The sequence below is a fragment of the Typopeltis vanoorti genome, chromosome 24 (genome assembly GCF_054136105.1).
Source record: "Typopeltis vanoorti isolate ZY-2024b chromosome 24, IOZ_Tvanoo_1.0, whole genome shotgun sequence".
Lineage (NCBI taxonomy): Eukaryota > Metazoa > Arthropoda > Arachnida > Uropygi > Thelyphonidae > Typopeltis > Typopeltis vanoorti.
In genome coordinates, this window is record NC_143572.1 from 50,765,222 (window position 1) to 50,786,758 (window position 21,537).

Sequence of the window (21,537 nt, forward strand, 5' to 3'; positions counted from 1 at the left end):
CCGAGTTGGATAAAGGGAATGAATACACTAATAATGTTGGTTTTTCTAAGGCATTTGATAGGATATCACACGATAGGCTGTTGCGTAAACTGGAGAATATGGGATTGGAATATAATCTATTGACTTGGATCAGGGGATGGTTGACAGACAGATATCAAAAAGTGATATACAGTGGGTGTGAATCTGCCAGATTTAAGGTCACCAGTGATGTACCTCAGGGTTCAGTCCTTGGACCATTATCATTCAATCTATACATTAATGACATCAAGCAGGGTCTATCATCAGATTTGTAATTGTTTGCTGATGATGCGAAGATAAGCAGGGCAATCAGGGATGCTACTGATATTCAGCAATTACAAAATGATTTGAATAGACTGGAAATCTGGGCAAACAAAAATGGCTTTCAGTTTAATGTTAGCAAGTGTAAAGTTATGCACTTTGGCATGATTAGAGTTCCAGTGGCATATTATATTAGCAGGGTTATGTTACAAAAACTGAAGAGGAAAGGGATCTTGGTATTGGTGGATAAGAATTTAAAGTTCAAAGGTCACAGCAAAAGTTGCAAATAAAACTCAGAGGATAATTGCTATGTTGAAGCGAACCTTGACACGTAAGGATAAGGAAGTAATTTTTCCTCTTTATAAGGCTTTGATAAGACCACACCTGGATTACTGTGTGCAGATTTGGTCTCCCGGTTTCTAAGGGGATAAAGAAGCTGTGAAAAGGGTGCAAAGAAGAGTTATAAAGATTATATCTGGATAATGGGATTTAGATTATGAGGACAGATGAGAGTGTGTGGATTGCAGACTCTGGAAAGTAGAAAACAGTAACAGTAGAAAGAGGGGTGAGATATGATAGTCTATATACTTTTGAATGGATGTTATAGCATTTCCAATGATGAAATTTTTCGTTATATGGAAGTTGGGGAGAGAACATGGGGGGGCATCCATGGAAATTAAGGTTGTTCTCAGTCAAGAAAGGGGTAAGAGCTAGGTTTTTCTCCCAAAGAGCAGTGGAATAATTTGTCCTTAGGGGTAGTGAGTGCATCTAGTGTAAATGAATTTAAGGGAAGGTATGATAGCTGGGTTGGGTAATTTACAGCCTCCCTTGATGTCCTTGACTCCCTGGAGGTCTCAGGTAATAATGTGACCCAAGAGAAGAAATCCAGCTTTGCACTCGGCCTACACTGCAGCTGAGTGCAGTGTTTGGATTTATTTTGATTTCTTGTAGCAGCTACAAAAAATCATCAACAAATTCAAATCTGTTTTAATTATGACTTATGTGACTTAATTTCCTATTTTGAAAATTGCCTGTCATTCAAGAAGCTGCTAATAATTTAGTATGGGATAATTATTGTGGTTCTTGAATCTAAGACTGTAAAATACAGTTTGTCTGAGAAACACATTTCTCAGGCAAATTCTAATTATGTAGCATACAGTATAACAGCTGTTATAATATTTGTGTTATGTGACAGATCAAAGACTGTGGTTCTCCGTGTTGAAGAATGTTATATGCAAGTTATCAAATACAAAAAATAGTTTTATCATATGTAGTTTAAATTACTTTTTGACATAGCTTGTTAAAACATGTAATTTATCCCAGTTTTGAATAGCTGCATAGCCAAGAGACTAAAGTCCATAATGATAAACGATAATATCTTGGTTATATAGTTACTTACAATCATAAGTGTGTTTTTGTGTTGCAACTATCATCCACCGAGGTACTTCTTTACCAATGCCTTTGAATTATAGGAAAGATGTTCAAAAAGTGAGTGAGTTGAATCATTTGCCCTTAGGGGTAGTGAGTGCATCTAGTGTAAATGAATTTAAGGGAAGGTATGATAGCTGGGTTAGGTAATTTACAGCCTCCCTTAATGAGTCCTTGACTCCCTGGAGGTCTCAGATACTAATAATAATAACTATTCATGTCTTGGTCCTCTAATAAGTGTGGCAAGGCTCTCAAGAAAAGAATTTGGTACATCGTAAGTGACCCAAGAGAAGAAATCCAGCTTTGCATTCAGCTTACACTGCAGCTGAGTGCAGTGTTTGGATTTATTTTGATTATTAATATTAATAATATCGCTATTTAGCCTATTTTTCTTTAGAAGTAAGCCAACTACATCATAAAATGGGTACTCCTAAAGAAAAATAGGCTAAATCTCCATAAATATTAATATTCGTTTAGAGGAGTAACATGGAAAATTTTCCAGAAATAATATCTATAATGTTCAAAAATATTTTCTAAATAATTATTCCTTTCACACGTGTGCGCGCGCGCGCACACACACACACACACACACACACACACACACACACACACACACACACACACACACACACAGATTATAAAATTTATAGAGCATATCTTTGTTATATGTGTGTTCAAGAAAAAGATCAATTCCATTAATGTGCATTATGACTAGCTGGAAGTTGTAATCCTTGTGGAAACAGTGTGAGGAAGAGTGTTCTGGAGGACAGAGGTGGATGAAGAGTTGGTCCAGAAGGTTTGAAGCTGGAGTGTGAATGAAAGTAAAATTACTGTAGTAGATCCTGCATTTGACTTATACTTTGTCATTGTCTCTTAGAAGCTTGGATAACAATCCAGGTTTTTTTTCTCTCAATAGCCTCTCACAGTCTTTCTAACATATCACAGTACATATCAGCATTTATTGTTTTATCATAGTGTGAACGTCAGGCTCACTTGGCATCATTGGTTGTCTAAATCCAGTTCTTAAATTTGTGCTGTGTTCATATCTGTTGTGAAAATGCTTGGCTTCTCACTTTTGCATTTTTTGTTCTAATTATTCAACTACTAATGAATTTGAATTCTTTGCACGTTTTCTCATATGCTGAACATTCATTTAAATGTTGGTGGGAGAAATATTTTAACCAAAAAGAATTGCACTGGTGAATCATCATCATCACACAATTAAATTTCTAATTTTGAATTTTGAAACAGCTACATCAGTCAATAATTCCAAAAGATTAATCATCATGCATTCGTTTGGCATGATGATCCTGATTACTGCTAAACATTGAAAGTATCGCGGTAATGGAACTAACATTCATGCCACCACCTCAACTGAAAGTGAGTTAGTCAGTCTCATATGGAGGTGGCAAGGTTTTTCCTCTTGGACAATCAAGTTTTTCATCCTGCCAAACATGGTCAATCAGATACTTTTTGTTATTTGGAATCTATAAATCATCTAAGGTGTGAGGCCAGTATGTTGTGTATGTATCCTAGAGGAAACATACACATTTTATCTCTTAATACCTCCAAGTTTCCTGAAGAAATCCTGCCACCTCTGTATGAGACCTGACTAACTCACCTTCAGAAGCCCCTATAAATGCATTCTTTGCATTCTATACAGAATTTGAACCCAAGTTTTTCCAACACCAAAAAGCATATTTGATGCCAGCCAAGCTTCAGTAGCAGCATTGAAACCAACCATAAAAGTACACACAATTAACAGATATAATACACTTGCATCGTAGTCTTAGTTGTTCTGACCATAACTGAAACACCACCATCAACAACAATAGCCACTATAATATGAATGTGTGCTGAAGTTCAAGTTTGTCTCCAGCAGCCAAATCTTTGCCTATACTTTCACACTGAGTGATTTTCAGTAAGCCTTTCTTTTAGTGTTGCATGGTAATCAGCATTCATTTTAGAAATTATGGACTTTACAACCGTGTTATAAATAACTATTTTAATTTTCCAACGTTTCGATCTTCATATTAAGATCATCATCTGGAGTATATACAAGGACAAGCTTAGTTACATTACACACAATAAGCTAAAGAAACAATGATTTGATCACGGGTTATTCTACTGGCATGACCTCTAGTGGGAAAAAAAGATCTGCTCCAATGAACATGCGCTGAAAGATGAATTTAAAGTTATCAGCAATACTTTTCTATAAAAAATGGGCTACAGCCAAAACACTATTAACAAAATTCTCTACAAGACGTCAATAAAACAAAGATAAATCAGACTACAATAAAACTATAACCATTCCTTACATTTAAAGGGACATCAGATAAAATAAACAGAATACTACAAAAATACAACCTCAAAGCCACCTTTAAACCTCCTACAAAATTAAAAAGCTTACCCAACTCATCCAAAGACCCATTCCTTCTGCTGACCCACCCCAGAGTATACCATATTTATTGCACCTGTAATATACCATATATAGGGGAAACAGGGCGCACAATTCCTATCAGACAAAAGGAAAATAAACGACACATTAAATATAATAACTATGGTGAAGTTGGCCTTTCTGATCATGCTCTGAACACACTATATAGAATTGACTGGAAAAGCACCAGTTGTTTACATCACACCAAAACATGGTATGAACATAATTTAAGGAAGCCTGTGAGATTCTTTTCAACCACCCCAATCTGAACAATAATGAAGGTCTAAAAATCCCAAGCATATGGAAGGCACATATTCTTCCCAAGTAACCTTTCTCTCCAAGAGTTAACTATAAACAGGACTGTAGATAATCCAGAATCCTAAATCAAAAATAATAATTGTAATGATAAAAATAGGACATCATTGTTACCGAAAGAAGACTATCTATATATAAAATAATGTTTTTTCATGTTATGTTAAATAGAATTTAGCTTTGATGTAGTTTCTAAATAATTAAGTTGTAAGTTTTTTTTTCCACTAGAGGTCATGCCAGTAGAATAACCTGTGATCAAGTCATCGTTTCTTTAACGTAACTCAGCTTATCCTTGTATGTACTCCAGATGATGATCTTAATATGAAGATCAAAACGTCGGGAAATTAAAATAGTTATTTATAACATGGTTGTAAAGTCCATAATTTCTAAAATGAAAGCCTTTTGAATTGGAGGAAACTAGCTGGAAGTTGAGGTGTGACTTATACACTTCTAAGAAGAAAAACTGAGAATAAAATGCAAAAACTGAAAACTCATATGGAAAACTTGATATTTATTTGTAAAATTTTTGTCTGTTTCACAGGCATCTTCAGTATAAAAATGGAACAGCAGTTGATCTTAGAGAAAATAGTAGAGAGCAGTGTGTAATGGTACACATCATCCATGAGTATTTTGGAATTGTACTTTTTTTGTTTTGAAGTGAAAATTATTGTTTCATGTTCAAGTTTTTATTGCACTTGTTATCCATTAGCTATACGTTGATGGAAGGTAACTATCAACAGGATAGGACTGTGCCCCATTACTATTGTTGGAACGTCCTTCTTGGTTCGCCATCTCGTTATAATGTTGTTCTTAATAAAATCAATTAATTGCTGATTGATTACTAATCAAATTGTAGGAAAATTTATATTTATACTGCACCACCCTATATTTAGATTAGTCTATATAAAATAGTAGAATCAATTTTCAATTAACTTAGCAGTCTCCTTATTCATACAGGCTGAATTTAATATTTTTTCACTTAGGGTTCCCGTAAGGTTCGAACTTTATATGAACGGTGCAATGAAAAAAGAATCAGGCGCACACAATATTGAAATCAACAAAACAAAACATTTAATACAAGGTTATATGGCAAATACATAAATTTAACTCCGAAAATAAGACAATACAATTAACTTAGTTCGTCAGGTCAAAACATTCATATTAAATTAGACTTCAAATCTTCAGATACAAAATTCACAGTTCTCTCAATTACAAAGATTGTTCACGCTGATCATTACTACAGAATTTCTTGCTAAATAAATTTGCTGGTATCACTCAGTTACGCTCTATATTTAACACTTAGCAAGCACTTATAACATTATTAATCGCGGCAGTTATTGCTTCAAGGGGAATTATTTTCAACTTCTAACCTCGGCTAAATTCAGTGAAACGGCACAGTAAATGCTTATCGGGATTAATCCTCAGCACGTCAGACACAATATGAGCACATTTTCAACTTATATTCACTTATTACTCCGATGGAACACTATTTAAAAGAATTCTTCAAGGAGATAACTGAATTATTATTTATCGTGTACACAATTCTTGATGGACCTACTATAGGACAGAATAATTATTCCATGTTTACTACTGTATAACAAATTGAGTTTTGTACAATCTTTTTTTAAAGCGATATAGGAATACGTAGTAATTCTAAAACTTAGTGGATTTATTCTGAATCTTCTATTAATCTTCCACTCTTTTAGTTATCTCATTACGGCACTAAATTTCTATTACTGCCACTGCTGACTTTACTCTCAGCTATCTATAAAGTTTCTCTTCATCTTCGTACACTTCTGAATGCTACTCCCTTGAATTTCCTGCCCTTCCATCTCCTTGTTTACTTTTACCTCTCCTTATATCCTTCCTTCTTCCCGCCTAAAACTTGTTCACTCATCCAACTCATTAATTTCTCTTCTCCCCTTTATCAAAGCTCACGCCCTACGCTCTCGCGCGTTCTATTTTATTTCTATTTCCATAGCAACGATCAAAACAGAACGTAAGCATTAGCGTTACATAAGGTTATACCTTTACACTGAGTAATGAAAAATAATAAATAAAAATATTATAGTAACTTAATTTCTCTTTCATTTCATTTACAAATAATAATAATAAAATATATGTTACAGTTTATATAAGGCACATAAAAGTTAAATACATAGAATTCCTCATAATATTATTGAAGGAATAAAGTAATAAGATAAATGTTATTTACCACAGGGTCCTTTCAATAGTATAATATACATTAAAATTATATAATTAATTAATAGCTGATAAAATTCAAGGATAATACATGAATAATAAATCTTAAGCAAGGGACTAACAAATAATATTTAAACAAGTCTTGCTTAGTATATGGTAGATTATGTTAAATGTGAATGAAGAATAAAAACATAGAAAACAATTTCATTCACAGTTTAACACTATGTAGATGCTATGTCCTATATTAATGCATGGGTATGCACACTACATCTTTGATAATATCACATCAAAAATGCAGCATGCATAAAAGAAATTAGAACTAAGTAATTAAAACAGTTATGTGCACCTATTCTAACAGTTTCTTTGTAACTGTTTGTCATTCAGTCATTTGCTGCCATCATTAATGTCTGGTGTGAAATTCTATGATAGTTCATCATGCGTAAACCATTGCTTCTGTACATAATAAATACCTTATTGATTTTGTTAAATATCTTTAAATTTGTTAATTATATATTAAAATTGTCATTTTGTTTTTATAATCATCAAATTTCTGATATGTACCTTCAAGGGAGGGGGGGGGGTATACAGAATACTATGATAGCAATACATGAAAGATTTACATAATTACTAACTTCCTATCGACATAGAGAAATTTTTAAGTCTTAAGTAACAGAATGCTATCATAAATTTATTATTTATTTGAGTTCTATTAAAAAAAAAAACAGTTTACTTCACATCAATGTAACCCTGTGCTGCAATGGTTGAATTTGTGCTCCAGTTCATCTTTGAAAAGTAGATACCCGTATCATTTCAATGGAAGGAAATAAGACTGTGTGTGTGTGGTAAAAGAGGAGTATTGTTTCTGTTTTTCATTCATGGAAATGTTGCAATTTAGAACATTAGAGTCATCTGCATAATCTCTATAAGTTCAATATAGCTTTGTGATCTCATATTAAAGCCAGTTTTATAATAGTTCTGCAAATATTTAAAATCACAGCTTTTAAAATAGATGTTTATTGCTGCCGGATCATAATTTTAATCCTTGTTTATATGGATATGTTTACAGCCATATATAGTAGGCATTATCCATTCCTGTTTTGGTGATAAAAAGAGCGTTTTGATGATGTCTAATATTTCTGTGGTTTAGCAAATGTTTCTTTAACTTCCAGTATGGAGACTATGTTTCTTTACAAAAATTACATTTTATTAAATTAAACAATACAACACAAAAAATTTACATCATCAGGGGTACAAAAAAAAAACTAGAAAAAATAATTACACATGACAGATTTTTCACAAACTTCAACGGTCTAGTATGTATAAACAGAGTGACAAAAACTTGAATTAACTAATGTTCAAGCATTCAACCAAAACTGGTTGTTGCTGTTGCAATCTGTGGCATAAAACATGTCAAATCCCAGCTTCACAGTTTTTAGATTTTTGATAAAAGCAGACTACACAGTGTAATACACGTTTATCTTGGTTTTTTTATTACACCATGTGTAATAAGAAACCAAGGTGTTGGAAGTTTATTTTCCACTTGGTTAGACTATAATAAATTTAGTTTAATCCTTTATCCAAGTGTATGCAAAAAAGTTTGCACCTGAAGTATCTTCAAAACTGAGGCAACTCGTGGTAAAGGTGGACCAAGATCTCATCACTTGTCTTAGTATCTCCCATAATGTAAAGCACGTCTCCTTGCAGACATGTATAATGCTCTGCGTTAAGGGAAGGGCCAGTATCAAGACCAGTTTCAACCTTTATTGAGAGGCCGAATAATGGTCAAAACTGGTCTGAGTAGTGGCCATTCCCTTAATGAATAGCATTATACCTGTCTGCAAGGAGATGTGCTTTGCATTATGGGAGATACTGAGACAAGGAGTGATGAGAGCTTGGTCCACCTTTACTAAGAGTTGCCTCAGTCCTGAAGATACTTCAGGTGCAAACTTTGTTTGCATACACTTGGATAAAGGATTAAACTAAATTTATTAAAGAAACCAAGGCTTCTTAAATTCTCTTATAAAAAAAACAATCGGTATCGATATATGGCATTTCTGTTTTTTTCCAAGATACTTAGTGGTCTCTATTTGTTGTGAGAAGATTAATCCTGATCTTTGCTTCCTTTTCTTCTAAATATCATTTATTTGCTCAGACATGCAGATCTCTCCAGACCATCTGATCTGGCTTACAGCGCAAATGCCACAAGAGTAACAAATTTTATGTACTCCAGATTTTTTTGATAGGAGAATGTGGAGGTTTTAGTGGATATAAGAACCTAGAAATCTTATACATTGGGAAACAGCCACTTCATCAAATGCCTGACATGTACCCTCAAGGGGGTGTGCAGGATATGATAGTACTACATGAAAAATTTACATCATTACTAACTTCCTATCTACAATTTTCCTCCAAATTAGTCTGTTACGTGTCAAGACCCCTACATTATCAGATCTTATATTTCTATCGTCTAAGGCACTTTGTACCATATCAATCCACCTATATCTTGGTCTTCCTCTGGGTCGTTTTCCTGCCAACCTGGCAGAGAACACTTGTTTTGCTAATCTTTCCTCACCCATTCTGTTTAAGTGACCATACCACCTGAGATTAGCTCTGCTAATGCATTCCTGGATGCTGACAATGTCAAGTTCTTTCCTAATATCCTCATTTTTAATATGATATTGCCATTGATGCCATCTGTTCACGCCTCTACTCTTTCTCAGGACTCTCATATACCATAGGCATAAATAAGTCTCATTGTCCAATGAGACTTATTTATGCCTATGGTATAAATAATAAATAAAGTGATGTTTATAAATGCCTATGGTATAAACATCACTCTACTTGAGACTGCCTGCCATTCAAGAAGATGAGCCTCGTATTTTGTGTTGAATACTATGGCTACTCCTTCTTTTCCTTGATTGTCATTTACTGAATATAACATTTTGTATTTATTGCTCAGAAAGATCTCGCCAGTTTTTGTCTTTTTTGTTTCAGTCACCCCTATTATATCGATCTGGTACTTATCTAATTCTTCAGCTAGCTCCATTTCTTTGCCATTCAGGCTTCTTATATTGATAGTACTGATCTTTAACTCTGGTGATGTTGAGTTGGGGTGTGCTTTCAGCAGCCACTTTAACGTTGTAATTACGAAGCAACTGGAACTTTTTCTGTAACATTCTTGATGTAAGGTAAAGTAAGGTGACAACATTTTTGAAATCTTGTTTATTAGAAGGAACTGTTGGAGGCATGTCTAAAATTTTGTTAATCGTCTATTGTTCATGCCCATTGAGGGAGAGTGTACTTAAGGTAATGAAGTCTTCATTCTTTTTTTTTTTTTTTAATTATTATTATTATTTTTTAATTTTTTAAATTTATTTTTAATCCTGATCTGGAGATTTTGTAGGCTCTGTCCCATAATGTTTTTATCATGCCTACATTTTGTAATGGACAATTGTGAAATAGCATGTAAGACTTCCAGTTTGTTGTTAAAGTTGTGTTTTTTTCAATGTAAGAACCTAGGTTCTTGCATCTACCAAAACCTTCACTTCCTCCCATAAAGAAACTGGAAGTATATAAAATTCATTGCTCTTGTGGCATTTGCTTGTAGACCAGATTAGATGGTCTGGAGAGATCTGCATGTCTGAACACATAAAAAAACATCGAGAAGAAAAGGAAGCATGAATCATGATTAGCCTTCCCACAACAAATATAGGCCACTAAGTATAGGGGCTGAAGGCAGAACTGTCATATATTACTCATAACTGTTTTATAAGAAAATTTAAAGATGCCTTAGAAATGCTCTATATACACACACAGTGTAACAAAAACCAAGATTAGTCTGCATTTATCAAAAATCTAACAACTGCAGTGCTAGGATATGACACACATTATGCCACAGAATGTGACATCCCAATGATGCAAGTCTAACTTACAAAACATGTTCGCTTATTTAAAAAAATCATTTTTTTACCAAATCCTTCGTTTGTTTTCAGCAGCTTATTTACCCAGTTTGAATGGCATTGTTGAAATAATTATTTCATCTTGTTTTGTTACCAGTATACCACATTGCTATCTGTGTCTGTTGGTGATTAACTTTTTTTTTCCCCTCATGATGTTCCACACTTAAACCAGCCTAGACTTTACTTATTACAGACATTCAGCTCTAACCACATTTATGATGAGTAGCTACTGAATGATTCTTTTCAATGTAAATGTATGTCCTCCAATAAAAATGTATCCAGAAGGTCAAAATATCAAAGTTTAAAATCAATTCTTGTAATTACCATTACAAAATTTAATAGGGACTTTTTTTTTTCATTTAGGAGGAACTAAATGCTGATATTCTGTCTGATGTAGAAGCCTTGCTGAATTCTAACAAAGAGAATGTCCTGACTTGGTTGTAAAGGAGGATAAGAGAAAGCTGCAAAACTGTGTGGTATATATCAGAATACAAGCATTGCCTGAAGACTCATTTTTTGAGCTATGTGCTGCTTGGTGTTCTGTCTCTCCTTATACCTCCTGTTTTTATACTGTTCTTTGATGGAGAATGGATTGTTAGCTTTGAGTGGCTAGAATACTAAGCAAACCTACTAAGTATTACTAAGAGTAGAGCATGTAATTTGCATGTTCTCTTTGACCATAGGATGTGTTGATAGTGAGACTATGTGTGCATGTCTGTGCCGAGACATCAAAGAGCAATATATTTACTATCTACAGACTTGCCTGTCATCGTGGCAGTTGTAAAATGTGCCTTACTTGTTATTATTTTGATATATATTACATGATATATATATGTTATATATGAATAAATAAATACACATACACCACAGAAACATGGCACTTATTGTTACCCAGCATTTGATCAGGGCTTTAATTAATTGTTTTAAGGATCATTAACAGATCTGTATGATTTGTTGTTTATATGAATAGGAAAATGGGTTTTTATCTTTTATAAAATGGTGTTATGGTTTAGGTAATAACAGCTGGCAATACAGCATGTTCTTTCCACAATATATCCATTCATAGTTTTACAAAAGAATATATTGCTTCTTTAAGTGCCTTATGCTTCTATTGAGGTAAAATCATGCAACTGTTGAAACTGTAAAAATTCTGATATTGTTCCATGGCTATTCATGCCAAATAATTTATCTTTGTAGTTTTACCCCTTTCTCAGCTATTTAATATCATTCTGAAAGAAGTAAATGATAATTACAAATTTTTGTCATTACCCATTACTGCTTGCTTCTGCTATAGTCACAACGAAATATTGTACTGAACTATTTAAGTTTAGTGCATGGTTCTAGAAGTATCTGCCTGTGATGGTCTTTGTGATTATATATCTTGTTGATTTTCTGTTGATCATCCTCATAATAGAATGAGGTTTTGGGTATATTTTTGAGAGAGGCCTTACATATTGAAATTTTATATGTTTAATCAAATTGTTAATGGACTAGTTCTGTATCATTAAATCTTTGATAACCACTGCAAGTGCCTCACTCTACTGCAACTGATTGCTGCACTACAATTGTTGCACTGTGCCCCATTGTGAAAGTGAAGATTTATGCAATTCTTTCCTCTCCTTTTGCATATAATCAAACACCCATCAAAGGAACTCGAATTTTTGCAATAAACTGTCAGTTATATCCGTAACTGTAAAATGACTGATGATCTGTCTGTGTACCTAAAAATATGTGTTGTCCAGGAAAATGTTTTTACCTATTTGTTATGTTTGAAATTATATCTCCTTTATTAACATGAATATATGTCTTTTTTAAATATAAATTATGACTCAGGAACTTTTCTGTCTTATCCCTTACATAATGCAAATTTAGCTGTGTTTGTTGTTGACTTTCCTTTTTTTGTGTACTTTTTTAAAAAATTTTTTTTACTTGCCCTTGGAAAGCAAATGTGCTCAGAAGTGTTATATAATCTCATCGCTAACTTCATAAAAATGATATTTTTATAATGTGGTTATAATCTGTACATGATAAGCAGTGAAGTTTTTTTTTTTTTTTTTTTCCTAGTTAAGCCACAAAAAAAAAAAAAAAAAAAGTCTTGTGCCAAAGATTCATTAGGCACATCAGTAAACCAGAATAGGGAGAAGGAATCTCCACCACCTCATTCACCCAACAAAAAAACTATTGTGATATTTTTGTGTGTTTCAGGTTTGTTTAGTGGATGTAGACTGCATCCATTATTTAATTTTTTTTTTTTTTTAAGGTGACACCAGCAATCATGAAAATGTAATTTACTTTGTGCAAAACTGCTTGAAGACCATTGTAAATAATGTGTGCCATTATTCTTTCTGTTTACACATGAAACTGTCATATTAGTGGTGCAGGGTTTGTGTTATTGTGTAAATAAATTTGAAGTATAAAAATGAGTTGCTGTGCATTAATTTTTTCCTTTTTTATAGATATTTTTTATTCTTTTAAGTAAAGGAATAAAATATATAAGAAACTGAAACTGACCTGCTCTTGTAAAGAAGAATATCTCAACCCATTTTTAAAAAGACAGAAAAAGATTTTCTTTGTTATAATGATGCAGTAATCCCTCTTTCATAATTTTTTTTTCAAAGATGAACTTCATCTCTTATAAACTCTCTGAAACCAACTGTGCTATGATGAAAACTATCTCCCCCTCCCCACCTAGATAGTTTATAGACAAAAAAAGAGGTGGATGAGTTAGGTTCTTGAAATTACTTCAATACCACTAAGTAATGTAATTGGATAGGATATCAGCATGAGATGTTAAAGGAATGTGCAGAGAATTAGCAGTTCTCTGAGCTGGTAGAATATCCTGAGTCTCAACACAAGCAAGATTGATAACAAGTGAAAGGAAAGCAAAGTAAGATAAAATTAAACTTGCCAAGAAATTATCTTCTTGTTTCATCCTTTATCGAAATAAGAAAACAAAGTTTGCATGTGAAGTATCTTCATTACTGAACTACTATATATATATATACATAGAGATATCTCTTCTAAGTCTGGCTCCCACTGATGAAACCTCAATAAAGTCAAAACTGGTCTGGGTAGTGGCCTTTCCTCCCATAATGCATAACATTATATACATCTGAAAGGATGTGGGATACTAAGACTATTAATGTGAAGTCATTAACCTCTCTATGCAAATAGCCTAATCATGAAGATACTTCACATGCAAACTTTGTTTACAGTTGGATAAAGCATCAAACAAGAATATAATATCCTAGCAAGTTTAATTAATTTATAACCACGTGAAAAAACTTTATCTAGTTTTCGATTAGAGATAGCTGTATAATTCTATTATACAATAATGAAACTAGAATAGAATAAACCAATTAGTATATCTTGGGAGTGGTCATTAAGGTGAGTGATGTTAGTAAGTGTGTGTATCCATTCTCTAACCAACAGGCTGTGGGTTTGAATCCTGCTATGGGCATGGATGTTTATGATTGTTTTTAGATGGGAGACAAGCTTCATTGCTTGGTGTGCTGCCCGAATTGGCTGAAAAAGCTCCATGTTTGGTAGCTAGAGTAGGTTTCCAGACTATGCAAAAAATAAATAAATGAATACAAAACATATAATTATTATAATCACACTTCCACGCAGTCAAAAGCTCATCACATGAGGTCTGCACTCACCATAGCCTCGGCAATGCATTCCACTCAACAACCACTTTCTATGCAAAGAACCTGTTCCTCATTCCCTTACGTTGCTTCCAGGGATGGCTTCTTGTTCTACTGTTGTCTCCCTCTACTCTGTGTAAAATTTTCTCCATATTAATCTGGTAACAACCTCTCACGAACTTATATCTCTCAATCATATCCCCTCTCCTTTTATTCACAAGGTTCTGCAAGTTGCATTCCTTCAATCTGTCATCATATCTCACATTCCAAAGGCCTCACTCTAACTTAGTGAACTTCTCTGAAATCACTCTAATATATCCTCATCTCCTTGAAAACCAAGCAACGAAATCTGTGCACAGTATTCCATATGCAGCCTGATCAAGGCCTCATACAAATGAACCATAACTTCTTTCTTTGCTTCTGCATGTCAAGATCCTCATCATTGCCGTAATCTATTGCAATGTTTGTATACTTTTAGTAATGTCACCATCACTTTCAGACCTCTTATCTCTACCATCTCCCTCAAAATTTCCCCATTAACTATAAACTCTGCATCCCATCCTTGCCTACCAAATTTCAGCACCTTACACTTTGCAACATTAAACTGATAGCTCCACTTACATGCCTACCCACAGTCAGTTCAGATCCTTCTTTCAGGCTACAATGTGTTTTACTCATGATTCTTCCCAATTCTGCATTATCTGCAAACAGCTGCACATCTCCAGTTAAGCCTATCCCAATATATAATTAATATACAAGGTAACAATAATGGTCCCTAGACAGACACACAACTAGTGATCTTCCTGTTTTGGGATACCACCCTCCCCCTTATATAGCCTACTGATACCTGAGAGCTAATCACCCCTATTCAATTCACTCATCTCTTCTCCAATCCCATCCACCCCAATTTAAAGTTTACCAGCTTGTTGTGTGGCAATCTATCGAGACACTGCTGAATGAAGGCCTCCCCCACTATCTTCCAATTTTCCTGGTCTTCTGCTTCCACCATCCATCTCTTTCTGGCCAGTTTTTCTATTTCACCTGCCCATTTTGTTTTTGGGTGTCCTTGTCTTCTTTTTCCAGTTGGTTTTCATTCTGTTACTTTTCTGGTCCATCTATTGTCTGTTCCTCAAGCCAGGTATCCTGCCCATTTCCATTTTGATGCTTTTACAATTTCTATTGTGTCTAAGACTTTTGTCTTTGACCTGATCCATTCATTCCTCTTTGTCTATTAGGATGATTCCTATAATTCCATCCTAGGTTATTCCTAGGATGATTCTCTCCATTCTTATTTTTGTCACCAGTATTTGTTTAGTTAGTGCTCAGGTTTCTGAGCTATAGGTGAGTACTGGTGATATGCATTGGTTGAATGCTTTACTTTTCAGGCACGTAAGTTATTTTTGAACATGGAGTTCAATTTCTCAAATGAATACCAGGCTAACTATATTCTTCTTTTAATTTTGCTCTGTAACCCATTTTCATCATCATCAAATTCCTGCCATGTACCCTCAAGGGGTGTACAGGATATGATAGTACTACATGAAAAAAATTACATCATTATTAATTTCCTATCTACAATTTTCCTCCAAATCAGCCTGTTACTTGTCAACACTCCATCATTATCAGATCTTATATTTCTATCGTCTAAAGCACTTTGTACCGTATCAATCCACCTATATCTTGGTCTTCCTCTGGGTCGTTTTGCTGCCAACCTGGCAGAGAACACTTGTTTTGCTAATCTTTCCTCGCCCATTCTGTTTAAGTGACCATACCACCTGAGATTAGCTCTGCTAACGCATTCCTGGATGCTGACAATGCCCAGTTCTTTCCTAATATCCTCGTTTTTAATATGATACTGCCATTGATGCCATCTGTTCACGCCTATAATCTTTCTCAGGACTCTCATATCTGTGGTCTCTAGTCTTTGGTCAAGTGTTTTACTTCTGACCCAGCTCTCAGATCCATAAGTTAAAACTGGTTTGAACACTGTCTTGTATACTGCTAATTTAGTGTTCCAACTAATTTCTCTCTTATTCCATATGAATTTATTCAATTGACTTCCCACCATACCAGTTTTGCTGATTCTGTTGTCTATTTCTATATTTAATTTACCATCTTCACCAAAAATCGTGCCCAAATAGCTGAAATGTTTTACTTGTTCCACAGGTTCTCCATTCACAACACAGTTGACATTTTCAATGATTCTGCCTATTTTCATTGTCTTTGTCTTTTTATTGCTGACCTTCATACCATATCTATTACAACAGCTATTCAATTTAGTCAGAGAATCCTGCAGACTTGTAGCGGATTTATTTAGAAGTATAACATCATCTGCATAAAGCAAAGAGCTGACATTAACATCTCCAATTTTGATATCACGTTTAATACCACTTTCCTTCATAATGTGATCCATATAGATAATGAATAACAGAGGGGATAATGTCCTTGTCTCACACCAGATTTAACATTAAACCATCTTCCTGTACTTCCTTCAATTCTAACTGCTGACTTACAACCCATTTTCAATGTAAAAAAAAAATTACCCATAACTTCATCACGTTGACGGGTCAATATGAATACTGATACATCTGGTCAGACAAAGTGATAATAATGATACCTTTTTGGCAGTATTAGAAGTGGTAGGGAGAGGAGAGAATCTTTGGATTTCTTTTCATTGGCTTTGGATTTCTTTTCATTGGAAGACATGGAGTTCCCTTCACGAACTTTTCCCAGGTCACTCAAATTTTTACGAAATCAGAGTATTAGACAATGATAGAAAAAGTGAGAGTCAAAAATCAAAAGTGACTTGGCCAATAACATATAAACATCATATATGGATTTTGTAATATGCATATGGTAATTTGAACGTTCACACTGAAGAAATATTTCAGATATTGCACTATGCACATATTGCTATTGACCATAGTGGCAGAAACTGCATGGAAAAAGAATTAAATGCGAAATATAAAAATATTACAAGAGAGATGATTGTAATTTAGGTTAAGTTAGTTTTTTTTTTTTTTTTTTTTTTTTTTTTTTTTTTTTTGAAAATCAAATTTTCCAAAGGGAATGTAGCTTTATTCATAATGTCTCGTCAATTTAATAAATTAATCAATATTTATCAGGCTGCACGGCCATTTTAGTCATTATTTATAATGGTTAGGCATTATGAATAATGACCTCTTAGTCACAGCCCATAGCATATATATAAAAATCCAAGTATACTATTATGTATGCATGCCACTTATCCAGTGAATTTGTTACCTTATTAGAGTATATAAGTAAATTACAAAAATATGACCTCCCCCTTAACAAACCCATGCTAACCATCATGGCAAATACTGCTGTTACAACTCAATTCTGAATCCTAGTTCTGACCAACATTTCCAAAACCTTATCATAATCCCTGATATATACACATAGATCAGTCTATAATTCGTAATCTCAGTCTTATCTCCTCCCTTTTGTGAAGTACAATCATTCTAACCTCTTTCCACTCCTTTGAAACGTCTTCCCCCCTCCTGTTTCAAGTTATATCAAAAGAACTTAAGAATTTTCTTGTCTTGATTAGTTAATTTTCTCTCATATTGCCTTTTGTTTTTACCAGTTAAGTCACCTTTCCCATCCTGCTCTTTGTGCTCCTTATGTAACTGATTATAGCCAATACAAAATGAAAAGTAATAAAGCCTTCTTTTTTCAGATTGCATGCTTAATCTTACTCAGACATTGCTGCTGCTAAATATCTTTTTATCCAGTGCCCAATCATCCTCTAATGATATGATCAAACTTGAGTCTTTCAACCCACGTGTCCTCCATCACATATTTCCTAAGATAGTTGACCCTTAAGAGCTGAAGAAATTCATCCTCCTTATTCACTGGTCCTGGTGTGCGTCTGTTTTGGGACCGTTATTGATGCTATCGCTTCATTCCAATCCATATTACCATAATTAAAATCGCCCTTCTCTTGCTCACTAAACTAATTTGCCTATATTTTTCTTTGTCACCACTGGTCCTGGTGTGTGTCTGTTTTGGGACCGTTATTGATGCTATCGCTTCATTCCAATCCATATTACCATAATTAAAATCGCCCTTCTCTTGCTCACTAAACTAATTTGCCTATATTTTTCTTTGTCACCACTGGTCCTGGTGTGTGTCTGTTTTGGGACCGTTATTGATGCTATCGCTTCATTCCAATCCATATTACCATAATTAAAATCACCCTTCTCTTGCTCACTAAACTAATTTGCCTATATTTTTCTTTGTCACCACCCTCCATATTCCCTGGCCTTTATCATTAACTAAATATACAAGAATAGAACTTGTACTTCCATCTAAAATTATACTGTTTCAAAACTACTGTTACTATTTTTCCATAGTATCTCATTCTTGTGCAGATATTATGCCCAACTAGCAGTCCCTTGCCCTTCCTGTCAGGATATTATTCTCATCTAACCATGTGTTACTTATTCCAACTATTTTCGGGCAAATAAACTCAATAGTGCAACAATTTCATCTCCCTTATTTCTGATATGCTTGGCATTCATAAATAAGCATAGTAATTAATTTCTTATTCTATAATCCTTCCCATGTCCACACATCTTTACGACCCTTTACTCCAATATCCACCCAAACTCAAATACTTCCCCATGCATCTGAGGCCATCTCATTCCTATGATGACTGTCCCCATGCTTGCATTCATTACTACTTCCAAAATTCACCCCACTGGTTCTTCCCACTATCTCCCTGCCCAGCTTCCATTCCTATTCTCACTACTCTTCACTTTTCTTCTCGATCGCATCACTTCTGACTTCCTCTGATCCATGTTTGCATCACACCAAATCCATTTAAATGCCATCCATCTCTTTTCTTCAATTCCATTTACCCTTCGAATGCATTCCACAAATCAACGAACTGCATTCCTTTTTTCTCCTCGCGTATCTTAAGAGTTATTTTTCTTAACGCTTCCCAACTTGGTATCATCTGCAAACAAATGAAAGTTTCCCTTCAAACCAGGTGCTATATATATAATCAATATATAAATTAAATAGCACGGGCACCCCGTTTGTCACCTTCCCTTGAATCTATTACTTAGCTGGCCTCCAGTCCATCTCGCCAATTTGTTAAATCCCCATTTTCAATCATTCTAAATATCATTATCTAACTTAATGAAGTGTTATAGCTAACAACAACATTATTATGTGGCACCTGCAAGGACGCATTGTGAGTAACGTAAGCACAGCTAAAATTCTGGTCTTTGAACTTTTTTTTTGTGTAGGTTTTTCGATTTGTCAGCAGCTGCCTATTTTCAGATTCCATTCTCAAATGGTTTTTCCAGTCTTCATGCTGTTGTAAGCCTTTTTTTTTTTCCTCCATAGCACTCAGAATGATCCCTCTCCACATAGCTTTTGATATTCCTCCTTTTAAGAGGTGACCAATTCATAATTCTTGCAATTCTTCATACTCTTGACATGTCCATACCATTTCAATCATGTGCGTCCATCCTCTCTGTGACAGGCTTCAAATTTCGTCTCTATTTGAATATGTGTATTCCTCAGGTGATTCACATGAGTGGCACTCATGCTTCATCTGAAGTAATCAATCCCCATATGTGCATTCCTCGGGTGATTCACATGAGTGACACTCATGCTTCATCTGAAGTAATCAATCCCCATAAATTGTTTCCTTTGAACGTTAGTGAGGCACTCAACATTGGCCTACTGATATTATGCCACCTTTAACTCAAGATCTGTTGTGACGTCACCTCCAACTACTAGGTACTTGGTTTTTAACAGACTGACTGTCAGGCCCCAACATTTATGTGCCCAATAGTTTTCTCCTTTGATATTCCACATTTTCCTTGTCCTGTGAGAGGATCATTAGTGAAAAGATGAGACCTTTATTGAGGTCTCATCAGTGGGAGCCAGACCCAGAAGTGGTGATACTAAGGCAGAAGCAATGGAGAGGTCATATTTACTTATACGAGTTACCAAAAGGTGTACCACTTCTGGGTCTGGCTCCCACTGATGAGACCTCAATAAAGGTTGAAACCAGTCTGGGTAGTGGCCCTTCCCTTAATGCATAGCATTATACATGTCTGCAAGGAGATGTGCTTTGCATTATGGGAGATGCTGAGACAATGAGTGATGATCAACTTGTTTATAATCAGAGAGCCGGGTAAACAAAAAAAATCACTAAAGGGGAAAAGATTTTAAAAAAAAGCAGGCTAAATTTACATATAAGCTGGGAGAAAATGTTATATAGATAGACTTATGAATAGAAGAAATGAGGAGGCAGGTTTTTTAATAAATGAGATGGAAATCTTGTGGCTACTGAAAGAGATTTAGATGATGTGCAATGTTATTTTAGAGATTAGTGAAATGAACTGGAATGAATACAGTAGTGAGAGAGATAATAAAGAAATAAATCTAGCAGAGGTTGAAGCATTAAGGAAGATAAAGAATGGAAAATCCCCTGGGATAGATGGTTTGCCTGTTGAATTGATCAGAGCTTTCGGTAGTATATGGTTGAAATGGTTATGTGGCATCTTTAGACTGATCTGGAGAAAATTGATATCTGATGATTAGACCAAGGGGATTATTGTTTCCAATATATAAAGGAAGCTCAAGAAGTGAGTGTAGTAATTATAGAGGAATAACATTGTGTCACTGAAAAGATTTATGAAAGAATGGAAACAAGAATAAGAGACAAAATATAGGAAGGTCTAAGAGATCAGTTTGGTTTTAGAAAAAGGCAATCAACTGTTGATTTGATTTTTGCTGTAAGAAAAACAATGAAAAGATACTAGGAATTTGGAACAAGGCCCTGTTTATGGCATTTAATTTGAAGAAAGAAAAAAAAAGCCTTTGATTGAGTTCACTAGGAAATGTCTGGGAAAGGTCAGAAAAGACAGGAATAGAAAAAGAAGAAATAGTCATAATAAAGAATATGTATGTATGTGAAGGCTAAATTTGATAATGCAGAGTGGTTTATATTTAAAAATGGACTATGACAATGATAGATATGGTTAATGACCAGGAGAAGCAGCTGTGTTTGCAGATGATGTGGTGATTTGGGCCCATTCAGAAGCAGAAATTAGACAGATGGAATAGTATGACATAGAACTATGGATTACATATTAATAGGAAGAGTGAGAGTAGGATTTTAAATCATACAATTAATGAGGACATTTTGAAGGAGGTGGAAGATATCTGGGGGGGTGATAGTGGATAGAGACTTGAAGTTTAAGGGTCACATTGCTAGCAATAACTGGTA

The 21,537-nt window shown here is 34.5% G+C and overlaps 1 protein-coding gene across 3 annotated transcripts in view; it reads left to right on the forward strand.

Moving 5' to 3' along the window:
- The window catches only part of LOC150093189 (transcriptional coactivator YAP1-like), a 241,776-nt gene extending 228,736 nt beyond the window's left edge, over positions 1–13,040 (forward strand). For all 3 annotated transcript variants that reach the window (XM_090413261.1, XM_090413263.1, XM_090413262.1), the window contains one exon: positions 10,981–13,040. In XM_090413261.1, the coding sequence (XP_090269387.1) occupies positions 10,981–11,061 (81 nt within the window). In that variant the 3' untranslated portion in view covers positions 11,062–13,040. The remainder of the gene's footprint in view (positions 1–10,980) is intronic.
- Positions 13,041–21,537: the final 8,497 nt, after the last annotated feature.